The sequence below is a fragment of the Electrona antarctica genome (genome assembly GCF_951216825.1).
Source record: "Electrona antarctica genome assembly, chromosome: 14".
Lineage (NCBI taxonomy): Eukaryota > Metazoa > Chordata > Actinopteri > Myctophiformes > Myctophidae > Electrona > Electrona antarctica.
Window position 1 is genome coordinate 16,791,442 of NC_136795.1, and position 14,100 is coordinate 16,805,541.

The 14,100-nt window shown below is 40.2% G+C and overlaps 1 protein-coding gene across 2 annotated transcripts in view; it reads left to right on the forward strand.

Annotated features, from left to right (window-relative positions):
* Positions 1-5,023: 5,023 nt before the first annotated feature.
* The window catches only part of lgals2a (lectin, galactoside-binding, soluble, 2a), a 77,549-nt gene continuing 68,472 nt past the window's right edge, over positions 5,024-14,100 (forward strand). Inside the window, exons 1-4 of one of the 2 annotated variants that reach the window (XR_013791463.1) lie at positions 5,024-5,130; positions 9,988-10,067; positions 10,479-10,650; positions 11,761-12,697. Coding sequence is in view for 1 of the 2 variants with exons in the window: in XM_079519540.1 (XP_079375666.1) it covers positions 5,125-5,130; positions 9,988-10,067; positions 10,479-10,650; positions 11,761-11,907 (405 nt within the window). In the remaining variant the exon portion in view is untranslated. Of the gene's footprint in view, positions 5,131-9,987; positions 10,068-10,478; positions 10,651-11,760; positions 12,775-14,100 lie in introns of those variants that run through there. The other variant, XM_079519540.1, reaches the window with a different exon arrangement.

Here is a 14,100-nt window from a genome sequence, read left to right on the forward strand (position 1 = left end):
CATTTGAGATCACTTTTAGCGTCATACTCTCTAGTTTATTCATTGTCTAATATGCAGCCTATAAGTAACTTCTTCCTCAGCTTCTAGAAAGAATGCGAGCACAACTCAGTCACAACTATTACCAAGTGCAAGGCTCTGAATAGTTCAATAAAACGAGAAAAGAATGCCAGCACTCATTGAAGTGTCCTTCAGGTATTATTTAGTCGGATAATCCACGGGCAAACCATGAATGGCTCAGTTTAAAAAGGTAGTAATTTATGTTGTATTCATGTGTTGATATAGGCCTGCCCTAGTGTCTACTCGGACCGCATGAAGTGACACAGCTGTGTTTTATTTAATTTGCATGCTGAGGAAGGCTTTGGTCAAAACATGTTCGTTCGTGGTTTGCCCGTGCCTTATCTCAATAAAAGTAGCTACCTGAAGGACACCTCTGTGAGTGTTGGCTTTCTTTTGCTGATATGTCACTTCAAAGTCTCCACTTTCAACACAGGGTAGCTACTTATTTTGTTCTGCATTAGACCCAAAGAGTATTGATTATGTTGTCTGTCTTGTCTAATTTTAATTTATCATAATGAGAGACTATAGATGTGATCGGCAACAGGTTACAATCACAGGCTGACTTAATGGCATTAACATAATATGGGGAAAATAGTCCTTAAATGCTCCCTTGAGGGACCCCACATATTTGTGGATGAGGTGAGGACATGCAGGTGCCATTCACATCCACCACTTGTTCTCTATCAGATAAGACCTTAACCATTGTAATGATTCACTGCTAACACCCAAAGGCCTAAGTTTGCTCCAAAAGGATATAATTTACGTGTGCTTTAGATGATACAGCATAACCAATGCCACAATACTTTCCCATACTGTATCTGCTTATTTCCTAGTGATCTGTTACATATAGCAGACAGGTACCGGTATCTGTATTTTTGAAATTCAAAAGCAGATTGTGAGATAAAACATATTTTATTTGTTTGTATATGATCCTTTCTTTACCTTTTGATACTGAACAAAGAATGCATGGAGACAAGATAGTAGTTACCAGGTTCTAATTTTATTGGGCTTTTTGTATTGAGGGATTGGTCTAGCCAATTTGAATTCACGTGCAACACTTGCATACACGCTCATGCTTGTCCATGTTCTGCGTGTGTGTGTGTGTGTGTGTGTGTGTGTGTGTGTGTGTGTGTGTGTGTGTGTGTGTGTGTGTGTGTGTGTGTGTGTGTGTGTGTGTGTGCGTGCGTGTGCGTGCGCCATGCGTGCATTTGACAAAGAGGTTGTTGAGTTCTTGTTGATAAGGAATTGACAAACAGAACCATTGCTGTGATACAGGCTATCAATTGTCAATGTGTGTGATGTCCAATCCCACACATACTGCACACTTAATAACTTATAGTCCCACCTCTCTCCCACACCCCTCTCACAGATGTGTCAACAAGCCAGGCCAACAGCCATAAACAAATACTGCTGCCGTCTAGAGATTTAGATAATAGGTGTCAAGTTAGTGACACCTATTTAATATATTTGTGATATGAAATGTAATTTATGTTTGCACGTACAGTATGTAGGTTACGTACAAGATTTATTCAAAGTAATCATGTTACGGTACGTGTGGTTTGTGTAGTATTAATATAATAATAAACTTTACAGCACCTGTAAAGCACCTTTATATGTTTATGCATACTGTATCTTGGGCCCACCCCTAAACAAGCTTTATAAACAAGTAGAACTAGAAAAAGTGCCCTTCTGGGCACAGGTCTCCACCATTGTGTGTGATGTTTGGCAAAATGTTTAGGAGTAATATATAAACGTGTGTGTGTGTGTGTGTGTGTGTGTGTGTGTGTGTGTGTGTGTGTGTGTGTGTGTGTGTGTGTGTGTGTGTGTGTGTGTGAGTGACGCGGCTTGGCCTGTTGTAGCGCCACCATGAGGCTGATTAGAAAATTGTCAAGTGGCATTTCTTCCTCAGCCTAGTGGGAATATGCATGCACAGTTTCACCGCAATCGGACGTTGCGTTGAGTAGTTGTGGCGATTTGTACAAAACAGGTACAAAGCGGGCTACTCCTGAAAAGTTTAGAAGCCAATCGTAGCCAATGAGGGTGGATTATGAGAAATCAAACAAACCCGTCTTGATCACATGACTATGGAGAAATGTGTACTGATTTGCGTGAAATTTGGATAAAATCTGAAGGAGTAATATTAGAAAATGTGTTTTACATATGTCAGCCTCCTGGTGGCGCTATAAAGAGCAGATGTGAAAAATTCCAGGCAAAGGTTTTTCCTTGGCCTCTAGGGAGTTGGCATACAAAGTTATCCACAGATCCATGCAGTTAGAGGTAAAGACACTTTTCGGCCAGTTATAGCGCCACCATGAGGCTGAGTTGAAAATGTTCATGTGGCATTTCTTCCTCTGCCTAGTGGGAATGTGCGTGCACAATTTCACGGAAATCACACGATGTGTTAATGATTTGCAGCATTTTGTTTGAAAGTGAGCACTCCTGCGAACTTTGGAAGCCAATCGTAGCCAATCAGGATGGAGTCTGAGAAATCTGAAAGACCTGTTTCGTTGAATGGCTCTAGAGAGACTGTGTACCAATTTGTGTGATGTTTGGACAAAATCTGTAGGTGTACTGTCAAAACATTTGTTTTGCACAAAGCGGCCTCCTGGTGGCGCTATAACAGGCCGTTCTGGAAATTTTGGGGCAGAGGTTCATCGTTGGCATTCAGGGAGTGTGTGTGCAGAGTATGGCTGCGATCAAGCCAACGGTGCCAGAGATTAGCTGTTCACAGACGGACACACGGACACACGGACGGACGGACGGACGGACACACGGACGGACGGACGGAGTGCAAAACATACTCTCTCCCCATGCCTTCGGCCTGGTGGAGACAATGACACAGTGAAGTCTAGTTACTGCAGTATGCTCTCTCCTTTGTTTATGATGGCAGCAGTCTAGCAGCTGGGCTCTGATTAAGCTATATCCCTTCAAATTACTTTTAGGACGACTCGCAAAAATGGCATACTACTTGAGATAAAAGCATGAATTACATTGTAAGCATCTTTTGATTTAGGAATGGTACATTTTAGGTAAATATGTCTTTGTTTGAGTTGACAAAATGCTGTTTAGGTCACTTTGTTAACTACTTAACCACTTGAACATTGCTATTCTGGGGATAACCTTTGCTGAAAATAGCAGATCTACAAGCTCACAACGCAGCACAATTCTGAGCTTGTAGATCTGATGAGGTGAAAACAGGAGGGGGGCCTGGCCGTGGCTCAGCGGTCCAGGCACCTTGGCTGGTAATCCAGTCTGGCAGTGTGCCGCGGGCTTGACTCCCGATCCCGACGGCCCTCACCACATGTCACCCCCCCATCTCTCCTCAGCCCACTGTCTATCCCTCTATACAATTATAAAATAAAGGCGAAAGCCACAAAAAAAATAAAACCGGAGGGGTCCTAGAACCACTGGGAATCCGGTCAATAGGTTTAGTGGTTATTATAATAAAATAAGACTCTAAATAACACCTAGTCTAAACCTTCTGGGTTTATGCAGGAATTCAGGTCGATAAGGCTTTTAAAGAACTCATCCTTTTTTGCTTTGGGGCCAACTAATGAGATTTCTTATCCTCATTTAATTTGACAAACTCATTACAGATGAGCGTTTTGAGAGCTTATGTAACAGTTGACAGTTGACAGTTGACAGCTTATGTAACAGAATAATACATAATAATGTATGTCCCTGTTTTAAATATTCCCTCTTTGTGAAGGAATTGCATGTGGTCCCTGATCATGCATTTAGAAACAGAAAAGTGAAGACTGTCTTTTCCCACTAGTTGAGAAACTAAATGACCTGGTGACCTATTATGATGACACATCAATGTTCTAATTCACTGGAAGTTGGAAGTGAAGACATTCCACATGACATAAAAAAGTTAAAATCTCAAGAAGGAATGCAGGTTGAGTCATTATTATGAAATATGTTGCATATGTGTGCGCAACTTTATTTTGTGAAACTTATCATTCTCCTTGCTTCTATGCTCGGTCAAACTTTTGCTTAGATACTTTTGAATTACTTTCAGTCAGTGGTTCTAGCATATTTCAGTTAAATAATGACCGATAAGAGCTTGATATAATTTGTTGCGTGTATACTATACACAAATGATTCATTTTCAAGCTTATTTAAACATATTTAAATACATTTAACAAAGGTATTTTATTCATTTCCACCTGCAGGCAGATGTAATTATACCATTTGCTGCCCAAAAAAGAATAATCTTAGCCCAATATCCCCACCCAACACAACAGTGGTCCCCAGATTGATTCAAGTCAGGGTGGTGAGCATGGTTCTCAATCAGTTGAAAACCCCTGATCTAGAAGGATTCAAGGAACAGAGTTAAGACAGCAATTAAGTGGAAGAATTAACACTTTTCAGCTGGTGAAAGGTTATCCCATGTGTCAGTATGAGTCATTCTAAGTGAAACCTGTTATTTTTTTCTTTTCACTTTTCCCCCTTTCCTGTAGCAGACAAAGCTGCCATAATGCTCTTACATTACCAGCTATACAGTCTTCAGCAGTTCCAAATATTTAGCGGTCTCCCAGGCAACATTGTGATGCCTATTTTTATCTGGCTGATGGCCCTCTGTGGTCCTCTCTCCTTGCTGTGAAATGAAATGAAATGATTACTATATTTACCCAGGGTATCTGGGCTAAGCTCAAGAACTTGTTTTCAGCCAGGCCCTGCTCATCAGTGGTTCAATGCCTTGTTCAAGGGCACTTCAGCGGTGGTAATTTTAACGTGTCGGACCGCTGTCTGACTAATTAAACTACACTGTTGTAGTAATGGCCTAAAGTAATAAATTATCTATAATTATGTTCATATTAATACAATTCACTGTCTTCTCCCCTATGTGCGGCTGGATAGTGTATTAAAATCCACGTCTAATTTCACCAAGTCACCATGCAGTCTTCCCAAGTATAGCAAGATTCTATTGGCTACTTAAAACGTCACTCAAGTAAGTCTGGCACATGCTTGCTATAAATGAGACTGTGAGATTGCAGTTCTGCCCCGACGCACCAGCACTCTCTTTCTCTCTCTGCTTTGTACCAGACGGGATCTGCAGGCAAAATGAGTGTAAGTACCATTCCCACACAATATTTTCCTACTGTCTTACTTTTGTTGTCTTCATTTTAGTTTCGGGCTGGGCCAACTTGCATTAGCCATGCTTTGAAGAACACAAGTGACAGCTGCTTGTCTGTTCTGTTCAGCACTTTTGTATACTTAAGTTGTAGAGGTTTTGCAGTTCCAATGTTGCATATATTACTAAGTAGGCCTACTATTCAGTAACTTAAATATTGTGTCTAAGATATCTGCTTTTGCCTGTTCTTTCAATGACCATTTATGGTCAAAATATTTACTGACAGTGACAAACCCGGCTGACCACATCACCACGGGCAAAATTGTCGTTCAACAGTATAACTGCATGATAGGCCTATAGGTGTGGAAGTTATAGACCAATACATTTAATTGGCTCATTCTATTGCGATTCAATTCTAATCACGTGGCCTTTTTGAGGGGTGCTGTAGCCCTTCCAAATCTCCAAGATCGTGGCTTTCGAAAATTAGTCTTTGAAGTAGGCCTATATTTATTAACAGTTTGCAGAATGGACGTATACATTTCACATGAAAGCACAACTCAATACAAAGACTGTGGACGTCTGGACGACACTGATAAATTACACTTGTTTACAACAGGGTCCACCTTTTTCAATTCATCAGAACAAAAAAAGAGCACTTATGGCTAAATCAAATGGCAACCAAGTGACAAGTCTATGGACTTTTAATGTTTGTTTAGGGCAGGCCACATTGAACAACATTGACGAGTGACCAGTCCAGACCAGACCGTCACACACCAATAAATACAGTGGGCGCCCTTCACACGAGTGTGATTTGTCTTTTCTATAATGGGCCTTTTCTCCCAGTAGTATTAATATCTGTGTAATGAATAGCCTATAATGCTTCCTTCACTGCAGGTGTTATAATGATATACTAAATTAGGTTATGTTCTTTCAGGTCAAACAAGCTTGCTTGTGCTATTAATCAATAGCTATTAATCAATTGAAAAGAGGCTGCTACAATTAAAGCAGAGCTTTAATTAGTATAGGCAACACCTAATTCACATTACACAACTATATGCTCAATATGGCTGAAAAAAGTAATTTGTCATGGTGTATAAGTATACCGGTAATAGAACAATGCAGGCAGTATCACTTCAGCTATTTGTTGGTTACAGCGGTAAACATGTTGGAGAAATGCAGGCTTAAATCATATTAAGGGTTGTAATGAAATAGAGGTTTCAGTGCAAAGTGGTCAATTGCTATGTTAAGATTTGATGTGACCTCTTGGGGTAAAAGAAAGGCATTTTGGAATAGCATGTGATTTGAGTTTGTGCTACTGTAGGGGAATCCTAGTTGCACTACAGAAGGTTTATTGTACATTTCTAACACACCAGAGGCCATCAGATGAGATGAGTCAATCTCACAGCAGCTGTAGTAGGCCTACAATTACATTTAGTTAGTGAATTTATTAACACTAAAGGGGCACAAATTGAATCTTGATCTCAATTTAAGTTGTAAACACTAATTTTTTTGTGTAGACCAAACCGATTTGGCAATGTACATTAAGGCTATTGATTCTCAATGTGGGGTCGGGGGGACCAAATGGAGTCTAAAGGTCTGTAGCTCTGAGCGATAAATGCAATTCAATGATAAAACATATGTTTACATTGCCAAAAGCCAAGTGTCAGAACATAAAACAATCGAAGGGGAAGAAAGGGGAGAAGTACAATTGGAGGGGGTACAGCATTGTGTTAAACACATTGTCACATTGCAACGTTATATAACAGGGTATAAATGCACTATAACACTGAAATGAGGATTTAACCGTGTATAGATTGGGGTCCCAGAGATACCAATAATGTTAAATGGGGTACTGTGGCCTAATGCATATCAAACTGGCGGTCCTTGGAATTTAAAAGGTCGAAAATCACTGCATTACTGTATATACTATTGTGTATTTAATGGGTGTGTTTCTGTACAGTGGAGAGCACCAGCTGTCTCCTGTCTCTGACAGGGGAGAGGCAGGGAGGTGGGTCGGCATGTCACACACACATAGGGATTCCTTCTCCTTGGAGTCTGTTATGATATTGAGTTGTTGCCAAGTCCAGCCCCATACGACCCCAGCCCCAGCCCTAATGAAGTTTACAGTTACACTGTAGGACTAGCATGGAAAGAATGTGTTCTCTCTATGTTCATCCATCCTCTTCATTCATGCTTTCGTTGTGCAGCAGTTTGTTTGTTCCTGTTTTTGCTGTGCTTCATTTTATGTGCTACTGTATATGATTTCTAGATTTGTAGAACCCACATTTATAGGAGTCTTACCCCAAACTAAAACTATTTGAAAGTATCCATTCGCATTTAAAATCCAATACAATTGGCAGTAGGCCTCCTCTCTCTCTCTTTCTATTATTCGTTTTTTCCCCCCCGTTTTTATTTAGCCAAGTTTGTCAGTCATAACACAACATTTTGGTGGAAAACAAAGTGGAAGTAGACTACTGTCACGGTGTCACCTGACACATACTCTCACTGCCTATGTGACTAAGTAACGTTCTCATACACTGTTTCACAACATCATCTTGCAATACTTTTGCTTTTAGTCTGCTTCATTTAGATAGGACAAGTATCTGAGATACAGGAAACGGGACAGAGAGAGGGCAAACATAATACTCGATTCCAGCTGGAATCAAACTCTGGAACGTGGCAATGACATGCTCGAAGAACTATCCAGTCATACACTGCCACTGGCGTACCCCATGTTGCAGCTTAGTAAAAGTAACAATTTTCTTACAATTACAAACATCCACCATTGCTGACATTTCCTAAACCTTCTCAGCAGCTACAATAATGCCTTGAGAAACTTTGGCTGTCCCAAAGACCATTGGGATCAATAGGATTGAGTGAATAAATAAAATAAATAAATAAAAGATACTGCTCTTTCAAAACCACTCACAGAAAAAGTACTTTCAGGTAGTGAAAGTTATTACGTTTTATTTTATGTTTAACTTTTGCCAGTGTCTTTTCTTTAAGAGCTTCCCTTCTTAAACCCTCAATTCAAAAACCATGCAAACTTAGGAAAAAGCAAACGGACACACTACTACAGTCATGCAACAGTACCTGGCGGTAGCTAAATGTAAATCACTCCACTGTAGACTGCAATGATAGTGAGACACAAAAATAACATAATGACTGCCTCACTGGCTGCTGTGCTTATATACAGTCATTATGTTACAGTTTAACCATGTGTTGGAAGAAATGTCACTGTCCGAGGGCTGCTAAGGCTGTAATTGGACTTGGAAAGAATTGTGAGCAGTGGTGATCTGTGATAATATAGTGTTCAACCACAACTTCCTAATCACTGTACAACTTCCATATTCCCATCATGCCTAATGCACAGTCCTGGATTGGAAGAGTGGGTTCTGCTGTACTCAGCCTTTTTTCTTCTGTGCACTAGCCATCCACTTTGGGGCCGTTGAGGAAAATGTGAGTCATTTAAACAACAGCCTTCCCCCATCATTTGTCAAAGGCTTTTAGCGTCTCCTACGCCAAAAAGTCAGTGCAGGGAAATCTGGGAACGGCAAACGGTATAGGAATCTGTGAGCAGTCCTACGATGAGAGGGTAATTAGAAACACGTGTTGTATTATTTGAATGTATGGGGCTAGCCCGGCCACAGTAAATGAGATGGTTTAGCAAATGAAGGCTTGAAGCTACCTCTGGTTCCATGACTGTGGATCCGATTCTGCCATGTGTCCAAAGCTTCCAATGTTTAGTGCCAGGATCCCCCAGAAGAGAAGAATTGTGCAAAGAAAAGGAAAAAATATTTTTCCGGTACTTTAAACAATATTAAAACTAGAAAAAGTGCCCCTCGGGGCACAGGTCTCCACCAAGGCAGGTCAGGTTGTGGCCTCCTTGTGGCGCTATAATAGGCCAATGTGAAAAGGGTGCCATTTCTTCATACGCATTTGATCGCAATTGGATGATTTGAGGCATTTTGCATTTTGTTCCAAAAATGTGTTTTGCAAAAATCAACCTGTTGGTGGCGCTATAACAGGCCAATGTGAAAAGGGTGGGATATATTCCTCAGCCTAGTAAGAAAATGTGTGAAAGATTTCACGTAAATTGCACGCTGCGTTCATGATTTGAGGCTTTTGTTCAAAACGGGGCAATCTTGCAAACTTTGAAAGCCAATTATAGCCAATTAGGATGGAATATGAAATATCGGACAGATCCGACTTGAGCACATGACTATAGAGATACTGTGTAGCAGATAATATCAGTATATTTGCTATTTTTGAACAGACACATTTTGCTGGGGAGCCCCCCCTCCTGACCTGACCCCACTTTGAGAAACACTGATTTAAAGGGATCTTTCACACATTTGGTCATTTTATCATCTACTCAGGCTTATGTGAACACCCCAGACAGTTTTAAAGTTGCTCGATTCAGTATTTAGATATTTGATATTCATTTTAGCTGCCCCGCCCCCTTCCTATACAAACCCATTGTAATTCAAACTTCATTTTAACCATGATAGATTCATCGAAAACACCCCATTTATTTCTGTTGACTGGTGTCCCTCTAATACGTGAGGGGGCCTCTCGTCGGCATACATCGGCGTTATGTATGTCGGTGGGAACCCTTGGCCAATAAGGGACCACCATTCTTGATGATGATGTACGATGATTAGAGTGCCCCTCACAGAAGCGAGATCATAACAGAAGCGAGATTTATATGGTTTTAACAAGATGTACTGAACAGCACATCTCGCTGTTCAGTTGGCCCAGTCTGAAGTGAACACAGAGGGTACCATATATCATTGCATCAGAGTATTGTATAACAGACAGTGCTCTCTCTCTCTCTCTCTCTCTGCATACAGGGAATGACTATTAAGAACATGTCCTTCAAGGTCGGACAGACCTTGACCCTCGCAGGTGTCCCTAAACCTGATGCCACCAAGTAAGTGCCCGAATCACAGACCTCAGACATCTCTACTATATAGTCCTTCTTCTATAACTTATCTTACTTCTATGGTACATTTTTTCTGTAGGCCTATACAGCAAGTTATCTTAACATACTGTGTAATCATAAGATATTATGGAGTGTATAGTTAAGGGTATTTTCTTCTTGGTATAAATGATCTGCTCTTTCCTAATCTATCTTCCTTATTGTATATAACTACTTTTCTAGTGTATTACTTGGATGTTTTTGTATTGTATATCTATTTATTTTATATACATTTGACATATTGCATCCATTTCATTCATGAAGTGGATTTACTGTAGTAGACATGAAGGATAAGAGGAAGGTTTGTGCGTTACAAACCTCTGAAGAACGTGCCTATAATGTTCCTGTCTGTGTCACTAACAGTTTTGCACTGAACATCGGCCCCAATGACAAGGACATCGCGCTGCACATGAACCCTCGATTTGACGCCCATGGAGACGAGAACGCTGTGGTGTGCAACTCCTACCAGGAGGGCAACTGGTGCGAGGAGCACCGCGAGGGAGGCTTTCCCTTCAAGCAGGGAGAGGAGTTTAAGGTGTGTGTAGGTGCTGCCACACTATGGAAAGAGCCGCGCACGTTCTCGGCTGCGCGCAGCTTAAATTCTGAGTTTTTAGACAGCTGGTGGATGGAAAAGAAGCTCCACCTCCGTTTTGCGCGACGACCAGATTCCCGGAAACGCTCTCCTCCGCGCAAAAAGTCAGCGGAGGTGGAGCTTCTTTTCCATCCACCAGCTGTCTAAAAACTCGGAATTTAAGCTGCGCAGAGCTTAAGAAGTGCGTGGCTGTCGACCGTTTTGCGCTTAGGTGTGGAAAGGGCTTCTGTGTGTGTGCGTGTGCGTGTGTGCGTGTCTCAGTGCTCCTCGATGCTTACATTCCATGCACGGTGGTGGGAAATATTCAGTGGTGGAAAAAGTACTCACAATCTTTACTTAAGTAAAAGTACTGCAATGTAGAACTACTCCGCTACAAGTGGAAGTCCGGAATTCAAAATGTACTTGAATAAAAGTACAAAAGTATTCACCTTAAAATGTACCTAAAGGACCAAAAGAAGAAAGTACTCACTATGCAGAGTTTTCAAATGTATAAACAATATTTTGAAAATAGCAGCTCACAATGCGTCGCATCACGACACATTGTGAGCTTGTATACATCCGAGATGTAGTGGAGTAGAAGTAAAAGTAGGCCTACTGAAAAGTGGAAATACTCCAGTAAATTCAAAGTACCTCAAAATGCTACTTAAGTAAGTACACATACCTGCTCCTGAGGAGGTTTGGTGCCTTGCATGGTTTCCTATGCTGGTGTGTCAATGAGTGAATGTAACACACAGAGCATTATCCAAAGTTCTTTGGATAAAGAATTATTATTCTATATGCACAATTTCTGCTCTCTCTATGAGTGACCTCTGGTGGAATCTTTGTGTCATTACACTTCAACATATTCAACTCATTTTGTCAGTAAGAAAATAGAAGTTAATGAAACAAAAACAACAGGTGAGGTGTGTAGAGCAGTATTCATTGTATTCATACTGTATATAGGCCTACCTATCTTTACTGCATGGTCTTTAGTCTTTACTGCATGGTTGTATAGCTTGTTACGACCTCTCTCTCTCTCTCTCTCTCTCTCTCTCTCTCTCTCTCTCCTATTAGATGTCTATTACGTTCACTCCAGAGCAGTTCCTGGTGTCTTTGAGCGACGGTTCTGAGATCAACTTCCCCAACCGCATTGGTGGTGACAAGTACCAGTATATCTTCTTTGAAGGGGACGTCCGTATCACGAGCATTGAAATAAAGTAGAATGTATCTTAATGATCCTGATGCAGCCAGTCCAAAGGACATACCACCCCGCCGCCACCACTGTTAGGCTACATTGTTTTGTTTTCTTATTTCTCATGCACTTGCATCAGGGTTATGAGTTGTCCTATCATCCTGGCTACTGAAAACAATCACCAAAGGTAATCTCACCCATCGCCTAGCTCATGTGAATCCGTAACAATTTGCAATTTGATGTTGGAATAAAATGCAAATAAGAAAATGATTCCACTGGTGCCTCAAACCAGGGATTGTGGTTATGTGGCCAAATCCCAGAGCTATAAAACCAAAGTCAGGCGATTGATGGGGAAACTAAATGGATGGGGTAACTACAAATGTTCTAACTGCAGTGCCTTACATGCATGTTGCATAAGAAATACACATTAATATTACACTTAAACAGAGGCACATGTTCATTCTCTTAAGGCTCATTTACACTTTCTCACGAAGTATAAATTAGCCTTCGCAGTGACAGGGCCACGAGTTGCAGATGCAACCCTGCCATGGCTATTCAAAAAACTGACTTGCACATACACACATGGACATAGACATGCAAACACCCCACACAGTGTTATTGCATTGCATGCCTGTCACAACTCATGGAGAGAGCTATACTAACAAACGCTTGCACTAGCAAGAGTTTCATTTGACAGTATTATTTGCTTTATAGTTGCAGGTAAAGATTTAAGTGGATAACCACTGCACAAGATGTATTCAAGTGTTCTGTACTGTGCCTTGACGTTCTGTGTCAATTCTACGTTTCACTCCCTCCTATGCGATAGACATTCCAGAATTGTAATGCCTTTAACCTATATGGTCATCAAAACCAAATGCATTAAAACATGTTTAATGAACAAATCGTGCCTTTGGTGAGTCACTTTAGTAAATTTGATTTCTTATTTTATTTTATTGTGTTATAAGTTGTTACAGAACTGACACCTGAATCACTGACAACACTCAGTCTGTCTGTAGTGCAAGAGCTAATTAATGAAATTATCATGACAACTGCCTTTGTTTGACACTAATTTTATTTCTTCATTTAGGTCTAATGTTCCCATTGATTTGACGTGATGTCGTGAAACATTTTCTGCACACATATCCTAATATATTCCTCTCTTCGCGCTCAATCAGCGAACTATCATTATGATCATTATGTTAATTGCAGGATAATCTGAGTAATAGTTTAATCAGTGCTGCATTTCCTCTCATTTTACGCTTGTTAGGTCGCACGATATATGGAATAGCCTCCTCTCACAATTAGCAATGAACTTGGTAAGACAGGAGGGGATTCCATTAAGAGATTTGACTGGACAAGTGCAGAGGATTTCCTTAAACAGAATTTCATGCTTAATTTCCCTTTCTGTTTTTATTTTAGGCATTGTGGTCATAGATAGGATGATGTAAAACTAAGTTGGAAAACATGATGTGGAAATTATGTTTGTTATACTTTTGAGTAACAATTAACATGTCATTGTAATAACAGAACACAGGCCTACCAGTAAAACAAAATAATAATAAAATCAAATCAAAGACAGATAGGCCTATTAATAATAATACTTATTATAAAAACACTCATTCATTATCATGGAGAACTTGAGAAGGCTATGTAGCTTTTGAAAGCTTGTTCCTTGTGTTGTTAATTAATCAAACAGATTTCACAATAATTCTCTACTAGCAAAACTTCAAATGTAGTTCCAGATTTCGAAATTGTGCTTGTGTATGAAGTATTCATCACAATGAAAACATTAATCACATATTCATGAGCGTTATTTGAATTGACAAGTTAACTAAATCAATCTTTCACAGAAAATGTAACATTAGCCTACTTAATCAAACAATATACACTGATCAGTTACTGTACATCAGCAAAGGTAGACACCATTGAATTCCGGGGATAGTCTACACTCTACACACCTTATTTACTATAATAAAATGAACCTCTTCTTGAGAATACAATATTTGGAAGTATTGCTTTTCCCCCCCTAATAGGCTGACTATACAAGAGATCCAATTAAAAGTCTTAATCTTTATAGATCTTTTTTGTCAAACACAATTTCAAGCCAGCAGGACCTAATATCATGTAGCCTACATCAAGGGACACATGTTTTTATTAATTACATCATCCCTACAGGTAAATTCTTGCATGTATACATGTAACGCCCGGGATTCGAACTCAGG